This window comes from Cervus elaphus, chromosome 14, assembly GCF_910594005.1.
Source record: "Cervus elaphus chromosome 14, mCerEla1.1, whole genome shotgun sequence".
Classification (NCBI taxonomy): domain Eukaryota; kingdom Metazoa; phylum Chordata; class Mammalia; order Artiodactyla; family Cervidae; genus Cervus; species Cervus elaphus.
The window spans coordinates 65,036,161-65,054,664 of record NC_057828.1 but is presented as its reverse complement, the minus strand read 5'-3'; the positions used below and the strand labels follow the sequence as shown (position 1 = coordinate 65,054,664).

General features: G+C 45.2%; 1 protein-coding gene across 1 annotated transcript in view; it reads right to left on the bottom strand.

Annotated features, from left to right (window-relative positions):
* Nucleotides 1–4,010: 4,010 nt before the first annotated feature.
* Nucleotides 4,011–18,504, bottom strand: part of RGSL1 (regulator of G protein signaling like 1) — a 49,635-nt gene continuing 35,141 nt past the window's right edge. The window contains exons 14-21 of the mRNA XM_043923899.1: nt 16,821–16,947; nt 14,999–15,170; nt 11,937–12,075; nt 11,571–11,695; nt 8,622–8,731; nt 6,670–6,762; nt 5,552–5,618; nt 4,011–4,437 (exon numbers count right to left, since the gene is read on the bottom strand). Of these exons, the coding sequence (XP_043779834.1) occupies nt 4,401–4,437; nt 5,552–5,618; nt 6,670–6,762; nt 8,622–8,731; nt 11,571–11,695; nt 11,937–12,075; nt 14,999–15,170; nt 16,821–16,947 (870 nt within the window). The 3' untranslated portion in view covers nt 4,011–4,400. The remainder of the gene's footprint in view (nt 4,438–5,551; nt 5,619–6,669; nt 6,763–8,621; nt 8,732–11,570; nt 11,696–11,936; nt 12,076–14,998; nt 15,171–16,820; nt 16,948–18,504) is intronic.

Here is an 18,504-nt window from a genome sequence, read left to right as displayed (position 1 = left end):
GAGGTTGAGTAATTTGCTGATGATCACAGAGTTACTAAGGAATGGAGAGAAAACCAGCCTGCCTCAGGGAAAAACTGGAACTCTGAAGGGAAGGCAGCAGGGCCTCCTGCTTGGACACTACTGGTCAGGGGAGGACCCAGGGGCCAGAGACTCTGGACGACAATGGCTGGCCCCTGGTTTTGATCCAGAATGGGGAGTAGTATTTCTACTAACCTCTTCAATTGGAAGTGACCTTAGGAGTCTTCTGGGAAGTAACATCCCTGTGCCCTTTAATAAGAATATGGGAGGCCCACGATTGTAAACATGGCCGTCTTCTATCCTGGTTAATGATATGTGGAGCTGGCTGAGGAGTAGGGGTGAGGACTGGCCCCCCGAGGTGCTGCACAGGAGAGAGCCTCTCTTCCGCAGTGACACCTGGGTCATTTGGAGGCACTCATGATGAGGGACTACTGCTACAGAAAGAGGCGCGATTTATATCACTTCTAGGCCCACAAAACTGAAAAACCTCCGGAAGGTGGAAGACAGATCTCTCCCAGGCTCTTTTGTTCTGTTTTCCTCTGTTTCTGTCAGCCTTTAGTCTGAATGGGTTATATGAGCTTCCTTTAAAAAACAGAAAGTTCTGAAAGCATCAAGCATTACTGGAATATGAAAATGTTTCATAAGGAAATTTGGATATTTCTAACACCATACACAAAAATAAACTCAAAATGGATTAAAGATCTAAATGTAAGACCAGAAACTATAAAACTCCTGGAGGAGAACATAGGCAAAACCCTCTCCAACATAAATCACAGCAGGATCCTCTATGACCCACCTCCCAGAATATTGGAAATAAAAGCAAAAATACACAAATGGGACCTAATGAAACTTAAAAGCTTTTTCACAACAAAGGAAACTATAAGCAAGGTGAAAAGACAGCCTTCAGAATGGGAGAAAATAATAGCAAATGAAGCAACAAAGAATTAATCTCAAAAATATACAAGCAACTCCTGCAGCTCAATTCCAGAAAAATAAATGACCCAATCAAAAAATGGGCCAAAGAACTAAACAGACATTTCTCCAAAGAAGACATACAGATGGCTAACAAACACATGAAAAGATGCTCAACATCACTCATTATCAGAGAAATGCAAATCAAAACCGCAGTGAGATACCATTACTCGCCAGTCAGGATGGCTGCTATCCAAAAGTCTACAAGCAATAAATGCTGGAGAGGGTGTGGAGAAAAGGGAACCCTCTTACACTGTTGGTGCGAATGCAAACTAGTACAGCCACTATGGAGAACAGTGTGGAGATTCCTTAAAAAACTGGAAATAGAACTGCCATATGACCCAGCAATCCCACTTCTGGGCATACACACCGAGGAAACCAGATCTGAAAGAGACACGTGCATCCCAATGTTCATCGCAGCACTGTTTATAATAGCCAGGACATGGAAGCAACCTAGATGCCCATCAGCAGATGAATGGATAAGGAAGCTGTGGTACATATACACCATGGAATATTACTCAGCCATTAAAAAGAATTCATTTGAATCAGTTCTAATGAGATGGATGAAACTGGAGCCCATTATACAGAGTGAAGTAAGCCAGAAAGATAAAGACCAATACAATATACTAACACATACATATGGAATTTAGAAAGATGGTAACAATAACCCTACATACAAAACAGAAAAAGAGACACAGATGTACAGAACAGACTTTTGGACTCTGTGGGAGAAGGCGAGGGTGGGATATTTTGAGAGAACAGCATCAAAACATGTATACTATCAAGGGTGAAACAGATCACCAGCCCAGGTGGGATGCATGAGACAAGTGCTCGGGGCTGGTGCACTGGGAAGACCCAGAGGGATGGGGTGGGGAGGGTGGCGGGAGGGGGGATAGGGATGGGAAATACATGTAAATCCATGGCTGATTCATGTCAATGTATGGCAAAAACCACTGCAATATTATAAAGTAATTAGCCTCCAACTAATAAAAATAAATGGAAAAAAAAATAAAAGCATACATATATAAATATAAAAAAAAATACAAGGGACAAAAGTAGACCAGCTTCCTTACCTGTCTCTTCTGCCTCAGCCCTTTCCTTAGAGGTCCGTGGCCCCTGTAGGTCTATTGTGGGCACAAGTCTTCCTCCATTCTGATGACCCAGGACCCAAATGTAATTTCACAGGGAAAGAAATAGCTTAAAGCAAAAACTGCAGCTCACTGGGCTGTGGACCAAGCTGGCCCCGAGCCAGGTTTTGCTTAACCTGCACACGTTATAAAAATTCTAGACATCTCGTTCTTTTTTTTCTTTTTCCTTCCTTCCCCTATTTCTCCCCCTCCTCCTTCTCTCCCTCTTTCACTTCCTCCTTCCTTTTCTTTTTCATTTTTTTTCACAAGTAAAGAACTCTGATAGCACTGGGTTGGCAGCTCGAGCTGATTGTCAATGTCCCCTTTGAGCTGTGTTATCCAGCTCATCACAGCCTCTGCCACCTTGTTATCTCCTGGGGGTTACTTTACCCTCTTACATGACCTACCTGCATCCTACAGGCGATTGACTTTGGGACATTTACCTACTTCTGGTGTTATCTCTAACACCAGATCGCTGAGGATCTGAAGTTTCTTATTCTCTCACTTCAGGGATCTCTGACGTGAGAGAATAAGAAACCGTGGGGAGCAATCAGTGAGACTCAATAAAAGTACAGTTTTTTCCTACTCAGAGCGGTCCTCCTAAGTGTCATGAGGCCTTTTAAATAACTTGTTTGTATATGCTTGCATACCTGTGCATGAATACACCTATGAGTGAGCGCGCAGAGAGAGAAAGAGAACTGAAAAACAAGTAAAGATCACAGTTTTGATGAGCCCACTGAACAACCTTTCTTTTCCTTCAGTGGGACCCACTTACTGCCAGCCTATGGGTCCAGCCTTGCCTCAGACCACTGCAAGGGTAGGCAGGCAATGGCCCTGAGTAGGTGTCTTATTAGATCCTCATCCATCACCTTGTTGCTGGCCTGACATCTTCTCTGGTTCCACATTCTGATTCCTGTCCTTTTGGATCAAGTTCATTCCTGGCACCTCAGTTCCAGTAACAGGGCTCTTCTCCAACATTTTCCTGGCATCTTGCCTTAGTTTCTTGCCTGAGTTTTGGGAACTGGAATTCTGTCTCATGCCCTCTGCTGCTTCTGTTCACTGATGTCCTTTTCTGGAGCCCTGGCCCTGTTGGGGGAGGAGGCCTTCCTCCCTTCCTCTGGGTCCCCTTATGTTGAATGCTTGCTCTGCTGAACTTTGTCCCAGTGCCCAAGAGGCTTCCCACTCCTTGCCTATATCCAGACCTGCCCTAGTCATATTTGCCTACAGTATTCCTGGATCTGTCATAGTCACAGCCCCACCCAGATGACTGGGTGAGCATGAGCCCTGCTGTCCTCACATTTCAACACTTATCATCTTGAGAAAAGTCTAGGGAATAAAGGTCATCAGCATAGCAGGATACTTTGTTTGGAAATTAGACCAGATTCTTCCAATAAGCTTTCTAGTTTTTCGTTGTCCTGCAACCCATGGAATACATGAGCCATGTGGAGGGCTTATTTAGGATATTCTGACCCATTTTGCTCCCAATTGTCTGCAAAGGACAGAAAATGGGCCTGGCCACTCTGATGACAGTAATTTGGCTTATAGGCTAGACATTTCCCTGAGTCTCTTTATCAATTAATTTGGCAAATGGACAGAATTCCAGGGAAGGACTCTTCCTTTGGTGTGGAAAGTTGGGCAGATGGTCACCATGCAATAACTGGCCAGGGAAGTGGTGTGTTCTGGTCCAGGCTCTGCCACTTACTACTTAGTGATCTTGAGAAATTCATTAACCTTCTCTGTGTGCCAGTTCTTCATCTATTTAAAAATAAATGATCTCAGACATGGTCACTCACAGGGTTGTGAGGATCTGCTGAGATAACAGGGGTGTGAGTCATTGTCCGAATGGGAGGATCCTAGCAACAAAAATCCAATCTGATAAAACAGTACCTTGCTTCCTAGAGTGTTTAATGCCATCTGCACATAGGTCTCCTGGGATTCTTCAACCACCTTGCATCAAGGATTTGCTCAAGGCCATGCGGCTGCAGAGTGCAACAGGTGTCCAGACCCTGAGGGTAGGTGTTCTGTTGCACAGCCACCATGGAAAGACTGTCTCTGACTCCAGGACAGGATAGGGTGGGGGGCAGAGGTGCTTCTGTCCGTGCTCTCCACTCCCATCTTAGCCACTGCAGTCTGGTCCCGCCACGTCCGGGCCGCTCCCCCACTGATCTTTCAGGGGGCAGATGGTGTCAGGGCATTTCATTTCTGACCAGAAAAGGTTCTGTCAGTGGGAGGAGGCTTCTGAGAGATCATGTGCCTCTGTTGGGGGTCTGACTTGATTACTGGTTACTTCTTCTCCTTTTTGGTGCTGGGTAATTTTGGCCTGAAGGAAGAGAGAAGAGCGGCCAGTTATCACAATGGCATTGAGGTAACTAGCACTGTACTCTCTGCTGGTTGGTTGCTGTCCTCCCCTTTAAGTGTGGCGATGGCCAAAACTGAAACCCTTTTACCCCCCACATTCTTATCCTCATCTTCCTCTTAAAGAACTTGTAACTCTGAAGCAACACATTGCCTTTCTGTGCAAAGAGCCCCCAAGTCTCTGGCTTGTCTTCCAGGTACCAGCACCAGCAAATGATACTTGGGCAACTCCAAGCCCCTGTTGGACTTACAGTAGGTCTGAGAAGGTGGGATGACTGGTGAGAAGCCAGGCCTGCCATTCATAGAGCCTACTATCTATAACCTTGACCTTCCAGTAGCTCTTTGGCACTGTTTCCATGATGCCCCTAGGGATTCTCCTATAGCCCTAACTTACCATCAGTCCTGCTCTGATGCTTGTACAGATGTGAATTAGGCTGAATCAGATTTTGACAGTCTCAAATCCTTTCCATCCTTATTGCAATATCTGGCCATGCAGAAGAATAGCTCTTCTTTCCTGTCTTATACATTATACTCTGGAGGACTGGAGTATTAGTGTGCTATGTTGGTTCAGTCAAGTCCGACTCTTTGCGACCCTATGGACTGTAGCCCGCCAGGCTCCTCTGTCCATGGGATTTCTTCAGGCAAGAATACTGGAGTGGGTTACCATGCCCTCCTCCATGGGATCTTCCCGACCCAGGGATCGAACTCGTCTCTTACATCTCCTGCATGACAGGCGAGTGCTTTACCCACTAGCGCCACCTGGGAAGCCCCCGGAGTATTAGGGCAGCCAGCAACAAAAGATCTGGGACACTTCCCCCAACAATAGCATTCTACCTGGAGGTGCGTCAGGGGCTCCAATTTCTTAAAAGTGTCCGTTTTGATGGAGGTGGACAACAACCCATAGAGAAACCCTTCCCTCACTAGCCTGACTATAAGCCTCTTGAGCAGCTCAGCTTTTCGGTTCTGTATGCCAAGGGGTGTCGGGATGTGGAGCTAGGTTTCTCCCCCCTCTCCCATCATCTACTTGGACAAAGCAACTTCTCCTGGACCAAAGAAGAGGACTTCCGGCTCATGCCTACCCTGGGACAGGACACAGCTGGATGGCAGAGATCGCATGTCTTGACTGAGTAAAGATGCTAGATGAAGCTAAAGACAAATACAGGAAAAATACATCAGCACTAATGGCACAGGCACTCATCGGAGAGTCATTTCAGGACAGCCTCCAGGGAAGGAGTCAGGAAAGGGAGGGGGAAGCAGTGGTGCTCTAGGGACATTTAGGAGCCTCATTTCCAGGCTGCAATATATATATTTTTTGTCTTAGGAGACATTTCATTTGGATGCAGAGGTCATGATGCCAACCTCATAGACCCAAGGAAGTAAAATAAGGAGATTAATCTGCCAGATGAGCACTAGAATCACAAGACTTTAGGGCTGTTTGGATTTTATAGATCATGGCAATGTTCTGTAGCTGCCTCCCTCATTAAGCAACAAGGGGACATAAACGAACAAGCAGGTAGGGCAAGCTGGCATCTCATGCCTTCAGGAAGCAGAGAAGCAGTATCTCCCGACCTGGAAACAAATGCTGACAACTGGGATAGACAGGAAAGGCTGGTTGGGAGAGACCATGTAGACCACAGAGACAGGTTTACTGCTTGGGGGTGGAACTGACTCGAGGCTGAAGATGGGGAAGAAAAAAAGGATATAACAAGGACCCCAAAATGTGAAGCTAGAGCCAGAGAGTTTATTACAGGGTAAGATCAGTAGCAGGAGCCTCTGGAAAGTAGAAGGTGTGGGGCGGAGGTCCTGTTTCAGTCAGCAGGTACTCTCAGTGGGAGGAAAATGTTCCCATTGGGATGTTACAATTGTCTCTTAATAAAGATCACACACCACGCCTGGAAATGGTTGAGAGCCAGGAGAGAGACAGAGAAGCTTAAGGCATTCCCCTTCAAGGGTCTATACCAGGAGCCATCATCAGGAAGATATAATTATTCAAATGAGAGCTGTGCATGGAGCCCTGGAAGGGTGGTCAGGAGACCTGGTTCTCACCCTCCATCCCTTGTGAGTGGCAGTCACTTCACATTTTGGGGGTCTCAGTCTCTTCCTGGTCAGTAAGGAGACTTGGCTGAGTTGGCCTTCCCGTCACCCTCTAATTGAACAGTGCACTTTTGATATCAGTGGACTTCCACCTCCAACTCACAGTTTTGGATTGGACTTCCTAGCGCATCCCGAGGTTGAGGCTGCAACCACTCAATACCTCTGCACAAGGTGAACCTTAGGACGGCTTGGTCTCCTGGGGAAGGAAGAAGGGGCACAGTACAGTGATGCCCAACAGAGTAAGTGTGTGTAAGTCAGCAAGAAAGGCCCTGTTTACATTCTTCAGATGATAGGATGTGAGCGATAGGACACTGCCTGCACCCACACCTCTGCAGCTGAGATCAGGGGCGTGAGGCTGAGACAGGGGAAGAAGAGGGTCCAGGGCACTCCAGGCTGAGAACCCAAGCGGCCTGCCCCTCGCCAGGCACCCTGCTGCCCTCTTCAGACATCAGAAAAGATCTGGGCATTTGCCTCCTGGGAACTCAGCAGGAGGAAGGGAGCCACCCCCAAGGGACACTTTCTGGCCCTTCTGAGTGAGCAGCATTTGCCCTTCCTGCCTGCCCTGCTCCCTCTCCTTTTCCTGTTACTGCCCCTCTCCTCCCCCACCCCACCGGCATCCCAAATAAGCCCTTGCACCCCCAGCGACATTCTGCCCCACATCCTAAATAGATTGCTGATTTCCGTCTGCTGGTGTGACACTTCCGTCTGCTGAGACAAGGATGACGAGCAATATTCACTGGCCCTTGGGGTGACTGCAGCGGGAGAGGTAGGTGATGCGTTTCGGACTGAGGTGAGGACACTCTCAGAGGGGCAGGACACTACACCAGCCGGCCTTGCTTCCCTCCCCATTTGGGGGTCAGCCAGAGATGGACTGGGGTCTCAAGGACCCTTGTTTGCACCCCAGGAAGCAGGTGGGGTGCTTGTTTGTGGGGATTGGAATAGGGGCAGGGGTGGGTGTCCGGGGAAGTGGACGTGAGAATGGGACGGGTTTGAGCTGAAACGACAGAATGCTCAGCTCCTGTTGTCTCAGGACAGTTAGCTGCCATTTTTAAGTTTCTTGTCCTGTCTCCGTGTTTTGTCCCGATGCTGGTACAGTTCACAGACCTGTTATCTTTGTTCCCTGAAATTTCTACTGCAGAGACATCCAGCCTTACTCTCGCCAGGCACTTCCCTGTGAACCCGCCTCCCTCTCTTTAAAATTCCCTTTTTTGCTCAAGTACTGATCACACAGCAGGTATCTGGGAAGAGGCTGACTTTAACTGCTCTGCATTAAGAAAACATACATATGTATATATTTATTGATTAATATATGTTAATAATAACTGTATAAGCCTCTCATAATCACACTACCCAGAGATAATTCTATTGATTCTTTATTTCTAAGTTCTTTCCTGTGTTTCATAAAAATTACATAAATACATATTTATATATACTTACCATGCTAAAATCATACTCTCCCTCCACTTCCTAATTTTCTCACTTAAAACTATAAAATAGATGCGCTTCCCCGGTGGCTCAGACAGTAAAAGATCTGCCAGCAATGTGGGAGACCCAGGTTTGATCCCTGGGTCAGGAAGATCCCCTAGGAGGGCATGGCAGTCCACTGGAGAATCCTAGAGAATCCCATGGATAGAGGAGCAAGGTGGGCTACAGTCCACGGGGTCAAAAAGCATCGGACACAACTGAGTGACTAACACTTTTGCTCTTTCAAACGGTAGGGTTGGATGGAGATAGTTGGAGCAGGAACTTTCATCCATGGTAGTGAAGTAGCTTACCACCTCCGTTACTGACCACGGAGTCTGAGACCTATGTTCCCAGAGGCACCCCGGGAGGTACTGCCAGGGAGCAGTGTGTGGGTGGGGTACCCTTTTGCTAGCACTGAGAGCCACAGATAAAATAAGGTGTTTATGCTTCTCTGAGGGTCAAGTTAATAAGATGGCCACCTCCCAGCAAACGCCCTCTGTGAAGTCTTACAGCTGGTCCTTCCAGGCTTTGCTCTCCTTTTGTGAGTCTCATCTGCTAGAGAATGGGGCTGTGGGTCATGGTGAAGCTTACCTCCACTCCAAGGAGGGTACTTGCACACATGTTTGGGAGAAATTATTGTGTCCTTGAACTTCTTTCCCATGTACTGGAAGTAAGAGTGGATTGCCTTCCAGGCACAGAACCTGTGAGAAAAATGGCTTCGGGTCACAGAGACAAAACCACCCACTGAAAGGGCTGGACCACTGAGCACAGAGGAAGTGGGTGGGGACCAGTCCTCACAGAGACGGGGTGGTGTCATACAGAGAGGAGGAGAGCCCTGGGCCTCAGAGTGCTGCCTGTCAGAGGCCCTACTGAGGCCGCCTCTTTGTCCAGGCCCGGCTCCAGTGAATGCCTGGCCTGGGCGCGATGTGAGGACTTTCTTCTGGAATCCCAGTGAATGGAGTCTGTAAAGAATGTGCAGCACTGAGGCCTGGGTGGGGCTAACTGCTGGGATGCTGACTTCAGCCTTAGACTGGGGGGGTGAAATCACTATCTATAACCCTACCTGGAACAGAGTGTCTGACTGGCCTCCTCCAGGGGCCTGATTCTTAGTTTCCAACCTGTCCCTTAACTGGGGGCTGTGATCCCCTCAGCTCATTCCCTAGAGCCCTTTCCCTGGAGTAGACCCTGGTTCCTCACGCAGACTCACTGCAACCTGGGAACTCTCGCTCCTGAGAAACCCTGGAACACTCCCCACCCCTTCCTCCCAGGCCTCTAACCCTTTGCTCTCTGTCAGCCTGCCCTTGGATGGAGACCTCTTAGAGGTTGGTCTTGGTGTCTTGACCTCCACCCTTCCTCCTCCTCCCAGAAGGGTACTCTATTCATTCAGAGTTGGCTTTTCCCATTCCACTTACTGAACTGGGTGTCCCTGTCATCATGAACCACCCACTATGCCACAAATGCATTTTTTATGGTGCTTAAGAGACCAAGCGACCTGGTTTCTAGTCCTGGTTTTACTACTACTTACCAGGTGATCCTGGGTGAGTCCCTTAATCACTCTGAACCTCAGTTTCCTCATCTATAAAATAGTGACAGAAAGACTTTGCCCCACCCACCTCACAGTGTTGATGAGAGGCTATCTGAGGTAATGTGCATGAACACAGTTTGCACAACATGAAACTCTTTGTAAGTGCATAGGAAAGGAAGTAAAGAACCGGCTCCATGAGGATTAGGGATTCAAAGCCTGGCTGAAGCACCTCTATACTTTCTCAATAGGTCTGAGGAAGAGCTGAGCACTGACTCCAACCAGGAACAGCATGTATTTCTCAGGGGCTTCTAAACGTCTGGAAAGATTCAGGATGAGTTTCCATTGAGTCCTGGTTTGGAGAACTAGAATCAAGTCCAGATTTAAGTGCTAGATAAAAATTGGTGTTCAAAAGGCTGACCTGGGGGCTTCCCTGTTGGTCTAATGGTTAAGACTCTGTGCTTTTGCTGCAAGGGGCATGGCTTCGATCTCTGGTTGGGGAACGATGATTCTGCATGCCACGTGGTGTGGTCACACACACAAAATAATAATAATAAAAAATAAAACAAAAGGCTAAACTGATTATCTTGATCTTACATTTTTGTATTTTTTAAATTCTACATTAAATAATTTATTATCTTGGTGATTTTAAAGTAAAGGCTAATGATGGGTAAACAACCTGTGGTTTAGTTGCTGAGTCATGTCCGACTCTTATGACCCCATGGACTATAGCCTGCCAGGCTCCTCTGTCCATGGGATTCTCCAGACAAGAATATTGAAGTGGAGCCATTCCCTTCTCCAGGGGATCTTCCTGACCCAGGGATTGAACCCAGGTCTCCTGCATTGCAGGCAGATTCTTTACTGACTGAGCTACGAGAGAAGTGTAAGCAACCTTTACACTTCTATTTTAACAAACAACATTTTTTTTTTTTTTTTTTTGTAGGAGAGGGAAACCCTTAAGAGTCAGAATCACATAATAGTCTAAATGTCAAATCAGCCTGGTCTGGGAACATTTCAGCCAGCTGTCCTCTGGTCACTATCCCCTAGGGTACTGCCAGTCACTATGTCGATGGCATGAGCTGGAGCTGGAGTAGATAACTGGAGTTAATGGCTGGGAGACTGTGACGACCTGGGTTAGTCTCTCAGCCCAAACCATGACAAGTAGGTTCTGAAACAAGTGGGCCTCATGTATCTGCCATGCAGCCATTTGGTTAGTTTAATGTTTATATTTTGACCTTCACAGCTTCCTCACCATGTTTTCATTTTGAGTTAAAGGCCACATTTGCTACTTTAATCTTGAGAGATATGGCATGCAAATCTGATTGTCTATCTCCTTTGAAAATGGAAATATCTAATAGCCGTGCCCCTAGTGATAATTATGGGATTTGAGCCTAACAGAGCAACGGTTTTCTGGTTATTGCCTCCATGAGGCTCCTTAAGCACAAATACAATTTTGTTAGTCTTGACAGAATTTCCCCCCAAGTAGTTGCAGTCCACTCTCATCCTTGGGGCTTTCCCAGGTGGGGATAATGGTAAAGAACCTGCTTGCCAATGCAGGAGATATAAGAAATGCAGGTTCGCACCCTGGGTTGGGAAGATCCCTTGGAGGAGGAAATGGCAACCCACTCCAGTATTCTTGCCTGGAGAATTCCCATGGACAGAGGAGCCTGGTGGGCTGCAGTCCATGGGGTGGCAAAGAGTCAGACATGACTAAAGCAACTAAGCCCACATGTACCATCATCTTTAGGCGAGGAACTGAAACCTAAGAAAACCTAACACCTCTTCCAAGCAAGCCCAGAAGAGAGGGGGAGCCAGTTACCCACCCCTGCATGGCCTTCCACCCTCTGATTCAGTGTTCAGTGTGAGGGATAGAGTGGGTGAGCAGGATAAGGATATACCACTGTAGCTCCCATGAAAGTAGAAAGTAAAACAGAGGCCTCGAGGAAGACAGAAAAGTCTCTCAAAAGTCAAACGTGTTTTTCTGACCTCATGGTCCTCAGATGAAGGGAGATAATTACCTTTTCCAGAAGTACATAATGATGGGGAAGAGAGACATGATAGCCCCGTGGAAGATGCTCCTATCCAGGTGGCCGTCTGAAATGGCAGCAAGGATTGTGTCCTTCTGGGCATCAGAGATGTTCACCTACCCGCAGAGTAGGAACCTGTCATTGGCAGAGGTTCCAGGGAAGGCAGGAAACCTCTTTTGGACCTCAGGACTTTTATGACCATCCCCTCCCCAAAGGCAGAAGTTTTTAATGGGACTGCTAGGTAAAGGTTATCGGGTTGACCCAGACTTAGGAGGTGCCTTATGAAAGCTTTCAGGATTCTTGTAGTGGGAAATGCTTCTTGGCAAAAGGCCAGAGAGGAGTCGGGGTCCTCCTTACTCTCAGCCTTGGAGGGACATCTGCATGCAGGTACAGCTTTAGGATGATACTAATTTTGGACTTCATTAGGGCCACATCATTTTCGTTGTATGCCCGGTTGACTTGTAGCACACGAGCTGAACTCACCAAATCATTAAATCTAAAAAGAAGTAGTAAAGAGGAAATTAGCAAGGAGAAAATGCAAGATTAAACAGTGTTTCTGGCCCAGATCTATTTCTGTCCTAAAAGCATAAGAGCTAGTCCTGGGCCAGGTCATTCATTCAATCATAATTCATCCATTGGCAAATGTTGAGCACCTACCACATGTCACAGGTTATGCCAAGTGCTTCTTCAAGTATATTTCTTCACTGCAAACTCCCTTATTTATCCCATCCTCCCTTCTTTACCCATCCTGGACCTTTCATCAGTTTTGCCTGTAATTATTTCAAGAGCTAAGTCTTATCTTCCTCTTTTTTCCCCTCCTGTGCTGACCCTCTCACAATTACCACCACTCTCTGAAGCAACATATTCCTTTTCTTAAATGTTTTTATTATAGTAAAATATGCAGGACATAAGATTTCCAGTTTAATCATTTCTAAGTGTTGGGGTCAGTGACATTAAGTACATCCATATAAACTGTGAAGTCATCACCATCATCTGACTCCAGAACTTTTTTCATCTTCCTAAACTAAAACTCCATACACAATAAGCACTAACTCCCATTTCGCCTTTCCTCCAGTCCCTGGCAGCAACTACTTTTTGTCTTCTAGCAGCATATTCTTTTACTAACCAAAATATCTGTCAGTTATACCTTAAGTACACAGCATACTTCTCTCAGGCCATTTTAAATCTTAACTGTTTAAAATCTTCCTAAGAGTAGAGTACCATGGGCCTCCCATTATAAGCCTATTCTGCATGTCCATTCATATACTTGATCAGTGGACAGTTAATAAGGTTTTACTCTGTGCAGGTGCAGTTCCAGGAGCAGGGATTCAGCAGTGAACACAGTAAACAATATCCTGCTTTCCAGGAGCTCATAATCAGTGAGAGGAAGAAGACAGATTTAAGTAAACAGATGAATAATTCAATATGCAGTAGAATGCTAAGGAGACAACAAAAGGGGATGAGTGACAGGAAACGGGGTAGGCACTGAACTTGTACAGTGAAAAAGAAAAAGATGAGGGCAGGGGCTTCTTCCCGCCAAGAGGGCAGCGGTGCAAGGGCTCTGAGGCAGGCACCATCCTGGGAGGGCACTGGGAGGACAGAGCAGAGACCCTCCTTGCTAGAGCATGGGGCAAGTGGCAGGTAGCATGTGGTAAGCTCCAAGATACAGGCAGGCTCTGTTCATCAAGGCTCTTTAGGCAGTGAGAGGATGTCTGGACTTCATCGCAGTGGGAATGGGAAGCTGCTGGCACGTTTTAAACAGGAGAGTGATATAATTGGTCCACACTGAGAAAAGGCTGCTCTGGCTGCTGTGTGGACAAGTTTGTAGAGGGCAAGTGAGAAAGCAGAGACGATGGTGGCAGGACTTGGAGCACCAGGGAGGGCTGTTCACGGTGGTATTATTTTTCTGCCCCTCAGTCGCCTCCCCCTTGAACACTTAGGAAAAAACCTCACTAACCGCTACTCATCCTTCAAAGTTCAGCTTAGGTGACCTGTCTCCCAAGAAACCACTCCTAAGCACTCAGTTGTCTAAATGTACTTCCTGGGCTTGACTTGACAACTATCATCCTACTTCTTAACTTCCATTTGTGTTTTTTTGTCTGCCATCCCATTAGTTGGTGGGGTCTTAGAGAACAGAGAACATGCCTTAGCAGGTTTTTTTTGTTTTTTTTTTAATATTTGCAACGTTAAATTCAGTGCTTAAGAAATAATAAACAATCAATAAATATATATGGAACTGAGCCAAACTCTTCCTTGGGGTACCAGTGGAAGATCTCTTAACCAAACACCCTTAACTGGTGTGCTGAGTTACCAGGTAGGTGCCCTGCACGTCTAAAGAACACATTGCCTGATACCAATAGCACACCCACCATGTACATTGCTGGGACCGTTTCATGAACTCTCTCACTTTTCTGTAACTAACTGAGGCAAATAGTTACAGAGAGTTATTCATATCTCTTCCCAAATATTTTTGCCTGTTGTTACTTTAATTTGTAATTTATGAAAATTGACAAACTATGAACATAAAAAGAAAAGGAATTTGTTGTTTTTGTGAAAATAAATTTGAATGCTTTGGGATGTTCCAAGAAAGGCAAGTTTCTATTTAAAAAATTGCTATTGGGACTTCCCTGAGGCCTAATGGCTAAGACTCCCCACTTCCAAGGCAGTGGATGAGGGTTCAATCCCTGGTGGGGGAACTAAGATCCCACATGATAACATAAGTTTTAAAAACTGTATTTAAAAATGGCTAATGAGATCAGCTAGACTCCAATTTTTAAAAATTAAAAATTACTACTGAGTTAGATAGGTGTGGAAGGCAATTTTAAATGTTGAAAAAACAAGTATAAAAATCCAGAAGGATTAAATTGCTTTGCAGTAACTATAGTTTCTCCCTCCACTACAGAAGAGAAAAATTAGAAATAGTAGATTGCATTTTGGGTATGGTTTACACAAGAAAAATATGTAGAGCTCCAATTAGTGGAATGGTTTTGGCTTTACTTCAAGTTTTACAGGTAAATTTACATGAATATGTTTTAACTTAAAAATTTATCTGCTTCATGTCATACATTCACACACACACATTTTATAATACCTTGCTTTAACGAAAGAACTATTGGTCCAGTTATGCAACATAAGTGGACATCTATCATATTAACAAATAATAGGGAAAAAGTGCTCCACTTCCTGGGTATAAATAAGTGCATTTCAACACCGGGAACTGCAGAATATGGAGGAGCTTTTAAGATCGAGAGGAAAGAATGGTGGGCGTGGATTCAGGGACCTTACGCAGTGGGATTTTCAGGTGGAGGCTGCTGCCTGGCAGAGCTGAAGTTCCTGTGTCACTTCCAGGCCACTGCAGTCTTTGCTGGGAGGAACTAAGTGTGGAAAGCTGTGAGGGGAAGGAGAAATAGGAAACTTACTTTTCCATTTCAGAAAAGAAATAGAAATCATTGACGGCATAGTTGATTATGATAATCCTGTGACCAAATACTCGGCGCTTTATAAGGACCATGTCTTCATTTTCAAGATCTATGCTCCGGGCACTGGGATGTGGTATTGGGCGTCCTGATATGTGTGGGGCTGTGGAGAAATCTGAGAGAGGGGGAGAGGGACAGAGAGAGAGAGAGGAGTTAACATTTATCAATGGGATCATTCACCACAATTCTATAAAAACAGCAATACTGACTAAACCTTTTATGTGTGCATGCTGTGTGCTGTTGCCTCAGTCGTGTCTGACTCTTTGCAACCCTCTGGACTGTAGCCCTCTAGGTTCCTCTGGGCCTGGGGTTCTCCAGGCTGGAGTGGGTTGCCAGGCCCTCCTCCAGGGGATCTTCCCCATCCAAGGATCAAACCCATGTCTCTTACATCTCCTGCATTGGCAGGTGGGTTCTTTACCACTAATGCCACCTGAGAAGCCTCTACCCTTTTATAGCACTTACTATTGCCAAGAATAGTTCTTAGAGGCTTTACATGTATTAACTCATTTAATTCTTACAACAACACAATTATTATTCCCATTTTACAGATGAGGCACAAAGTCACTTATGCAGGATCCTCCAGTTAAAAAGTGGCAGATTCAAATCTAGGCAATCTGGCTCTATTATCTGTGACTCCCATTTTCTGTCTTGCCCTAAAAATGGGAAGCCATAAGGGCTGATCATATGCTGCAAATTCATTACTGTATCTCCAGCACCTGGAAAAGTGCTGGCCATATTGTGGATTCTCAAAAAGTGCACTGAATGAACAAATGAACTAATGAATGAGGTAGTTGAATAAATCTACACAAACAACATGAGGAAGTAGTTTTATAACATGTGAGAATTCAAAGTTCTTGAGACTGATCATTACCTTTCTTTCCTGGCTTCTGAAGCAGAATGCACTGGGCTCACATCCTCACTATGTGGAACTAGGCTTGCCTTCATACCCAGGACCTGGAGTTCTTGCTAGACCCTAGGCTAATGCAAGCATTGAAAGCAAACAGGACCCTGCAGGGCCTTCCCAGGGACAGACACCCCCACCTCCACCCCCCAAGTCCCCTGCCTCTTGTTTGTAGAAAAGCTTTAGCCTCCTGGGCCTTCTCTGAGTTCCAAAGAACAAATTGAATCAGAGAAGTGAGAAAATGCAGCAGCAACTAAGGAAAAGAGTCAAGCAAGACAAAATAATAATAGTTATCCGTAGTTTATCCAACCAAGGACCTTCGGTTCCTCTTCAAAGGCTATAGATGATAATCTATATGAGCTATATCCTTGAGTTATTTTATGAACACTAAAACCCCAATCAGGTGAAAGAAGTTAATTGCATGCTGACTACCAGCATGTAGATCCCAGACCAATTTGAACCAGAAGGTTGATGAGGTTGACCCCCAGTTATCTCACCACCAACCAGTCAGAAGAATGTCAATGAGCTAATCAGGTACCCTGCAACCCTCTGCCTCATCTTGCCTTTAAAAATCCTTCCCTAAGAGGCAACACGAGTTCGGGTCTTTTGAGCATGAGCTGCCCGTGCTCCTTGCTTGCTTGGCTCTGTGTTGGATGCCTTGCAAAAAATGCTATACCTTTCTTCACCACAACTCAGTGTTGGAAGACTGGCTGTACTGCAGGTAAGTGAGTGAACCCAGCTGTGGTTCTGCAATAGCATGACATAAAGCAACGAGCTCTGTAGCTTCTTACCTGGGTTAACCCTTGTAGCTTGTATCAACCCTTGTATCAACAGGGAAGAGGAATAAATAGAGAAGTGACTTACTTTCCTTGCTGTATACTTCCTGGTGAAGATAGTCTTCAAGTTCCTGGCGCTTATGGGGATGAGACATAAATCTGCGGTAATTACAAAAGCTCTTGATAAAGCTGATCATCTTCAGCCAACCTCTCTTCTGGGGAAAGAGAAAGGAGCGCCACATATGCATTAGCACAGCCTGCTGTTCACTGAGTCCACTATGTGCCAGAAACTTGACATTCATTACATTGAATCCTCACAACACCTCCTTTAAAAAGCGTTAAGTTTTAGCTTCAATTTAAAAGTAAGGAAACTCAGGTCAAAGAACTTATATAACCTTCCCCAGAATAAGCAAGAATCACCCAGGCATGGTTGAGGCCACTGACAATGTTCTTTCTACCATCGTCTTCCTACAGTGAAGATTTGAGATGCCATGAATGGGAAAGGGCATGTGAGAGCTAAAAACAGAAAGAGACAGAGGACAGAGATAAGCATGACTCACAGGAAGGGGAGTAATAGCTCAAGCAGATTTTGAAATGATGAAGAAATAAGGAAATGAGTAAATCATTTCTAAGCATTATAAAAGAAAAATATAACTACACGTGCACACACTCATACACTCCCTCTCCACCAACACATAGGGACACATTAAAAATGCATGTTACATTTCTTCACCTGTTTCTTAATAGATTCCCAGGGACAGTTCTCTAGTTTATTTGCCCCTTGATAAGCTGATGTTTACAGCCAGAAAGAATCTTGATCAACTAGTTCAGTTGTCTCATTTCATAGAGAGGAAACCTCAATGTAAGCTTGGCTTTAGAGAGCCAGTGAATGAATGAATTTTAGTCACTAATTTGTGTCCACCTCTTTTATGACCCCATGGACTGTAGCCTGCCAGGCTCCTCTGTCCATAGGATTTCCCCAGCAAGAATACTGGAGTGGGTTGCCATTTCCTTCTCCAGGGTACCTTCCTGGAGATCCCTCCAGGGATCAAACCCGCCGTCTCCTGTAGGCGGATTCTTTAATGCTGAGCCACCTGGGAAGCCCATAGAGAGTCAGTGGCAAAGCATATAAACTACTGGATTTAGTGTCAGAAGTTTTGAGTCTGGAGCCTATCTTCACCTTAATTGGGTAATTTGGGTCAACTTTCTAAATGTATGTCTCAATGTCTCCATGTGTAAGAAAGAAACAATAGCCTTCAGGGTTATGGTGAAGGTTAGTCATATGTACATCAATCACTATGCGCAGTGCTCGGCACAAAGCAGGCACTAAGGACATGCTGAATCCTTTTTTACACCTTCTTAACTAACAGCAACTGAAAGACCTGAAATTAAAACTCAGCATCCTGGTGTTGGATGCAGTATTCTTTCCACTCTCCCAAATGATCATTCATGGTACCCTGACATAGAGTTGAGTTGATCCACATATGGAGGAAATAAAAAGGAGAAAGAAGGGAGCAGCATGTTATCATACCTGGGGTTCTGCATCAGTGGGCATAGGCATTATTTTTTCACTATTCTAATATAATTGTTATTTTACCCAGTGGGTATATAATTTGATATAGTTGTGATTATAATACATATATGATTTGGAGTTCTGTTGGGTTAAAAAATTTCTTTGTCACATCTTTTTTTTTTTTTAAATTGAATGAAAATTTCTTTAAACTGTACTCTACAATTTTCAAAAACTTCACACATATGATTTCATATAGTCC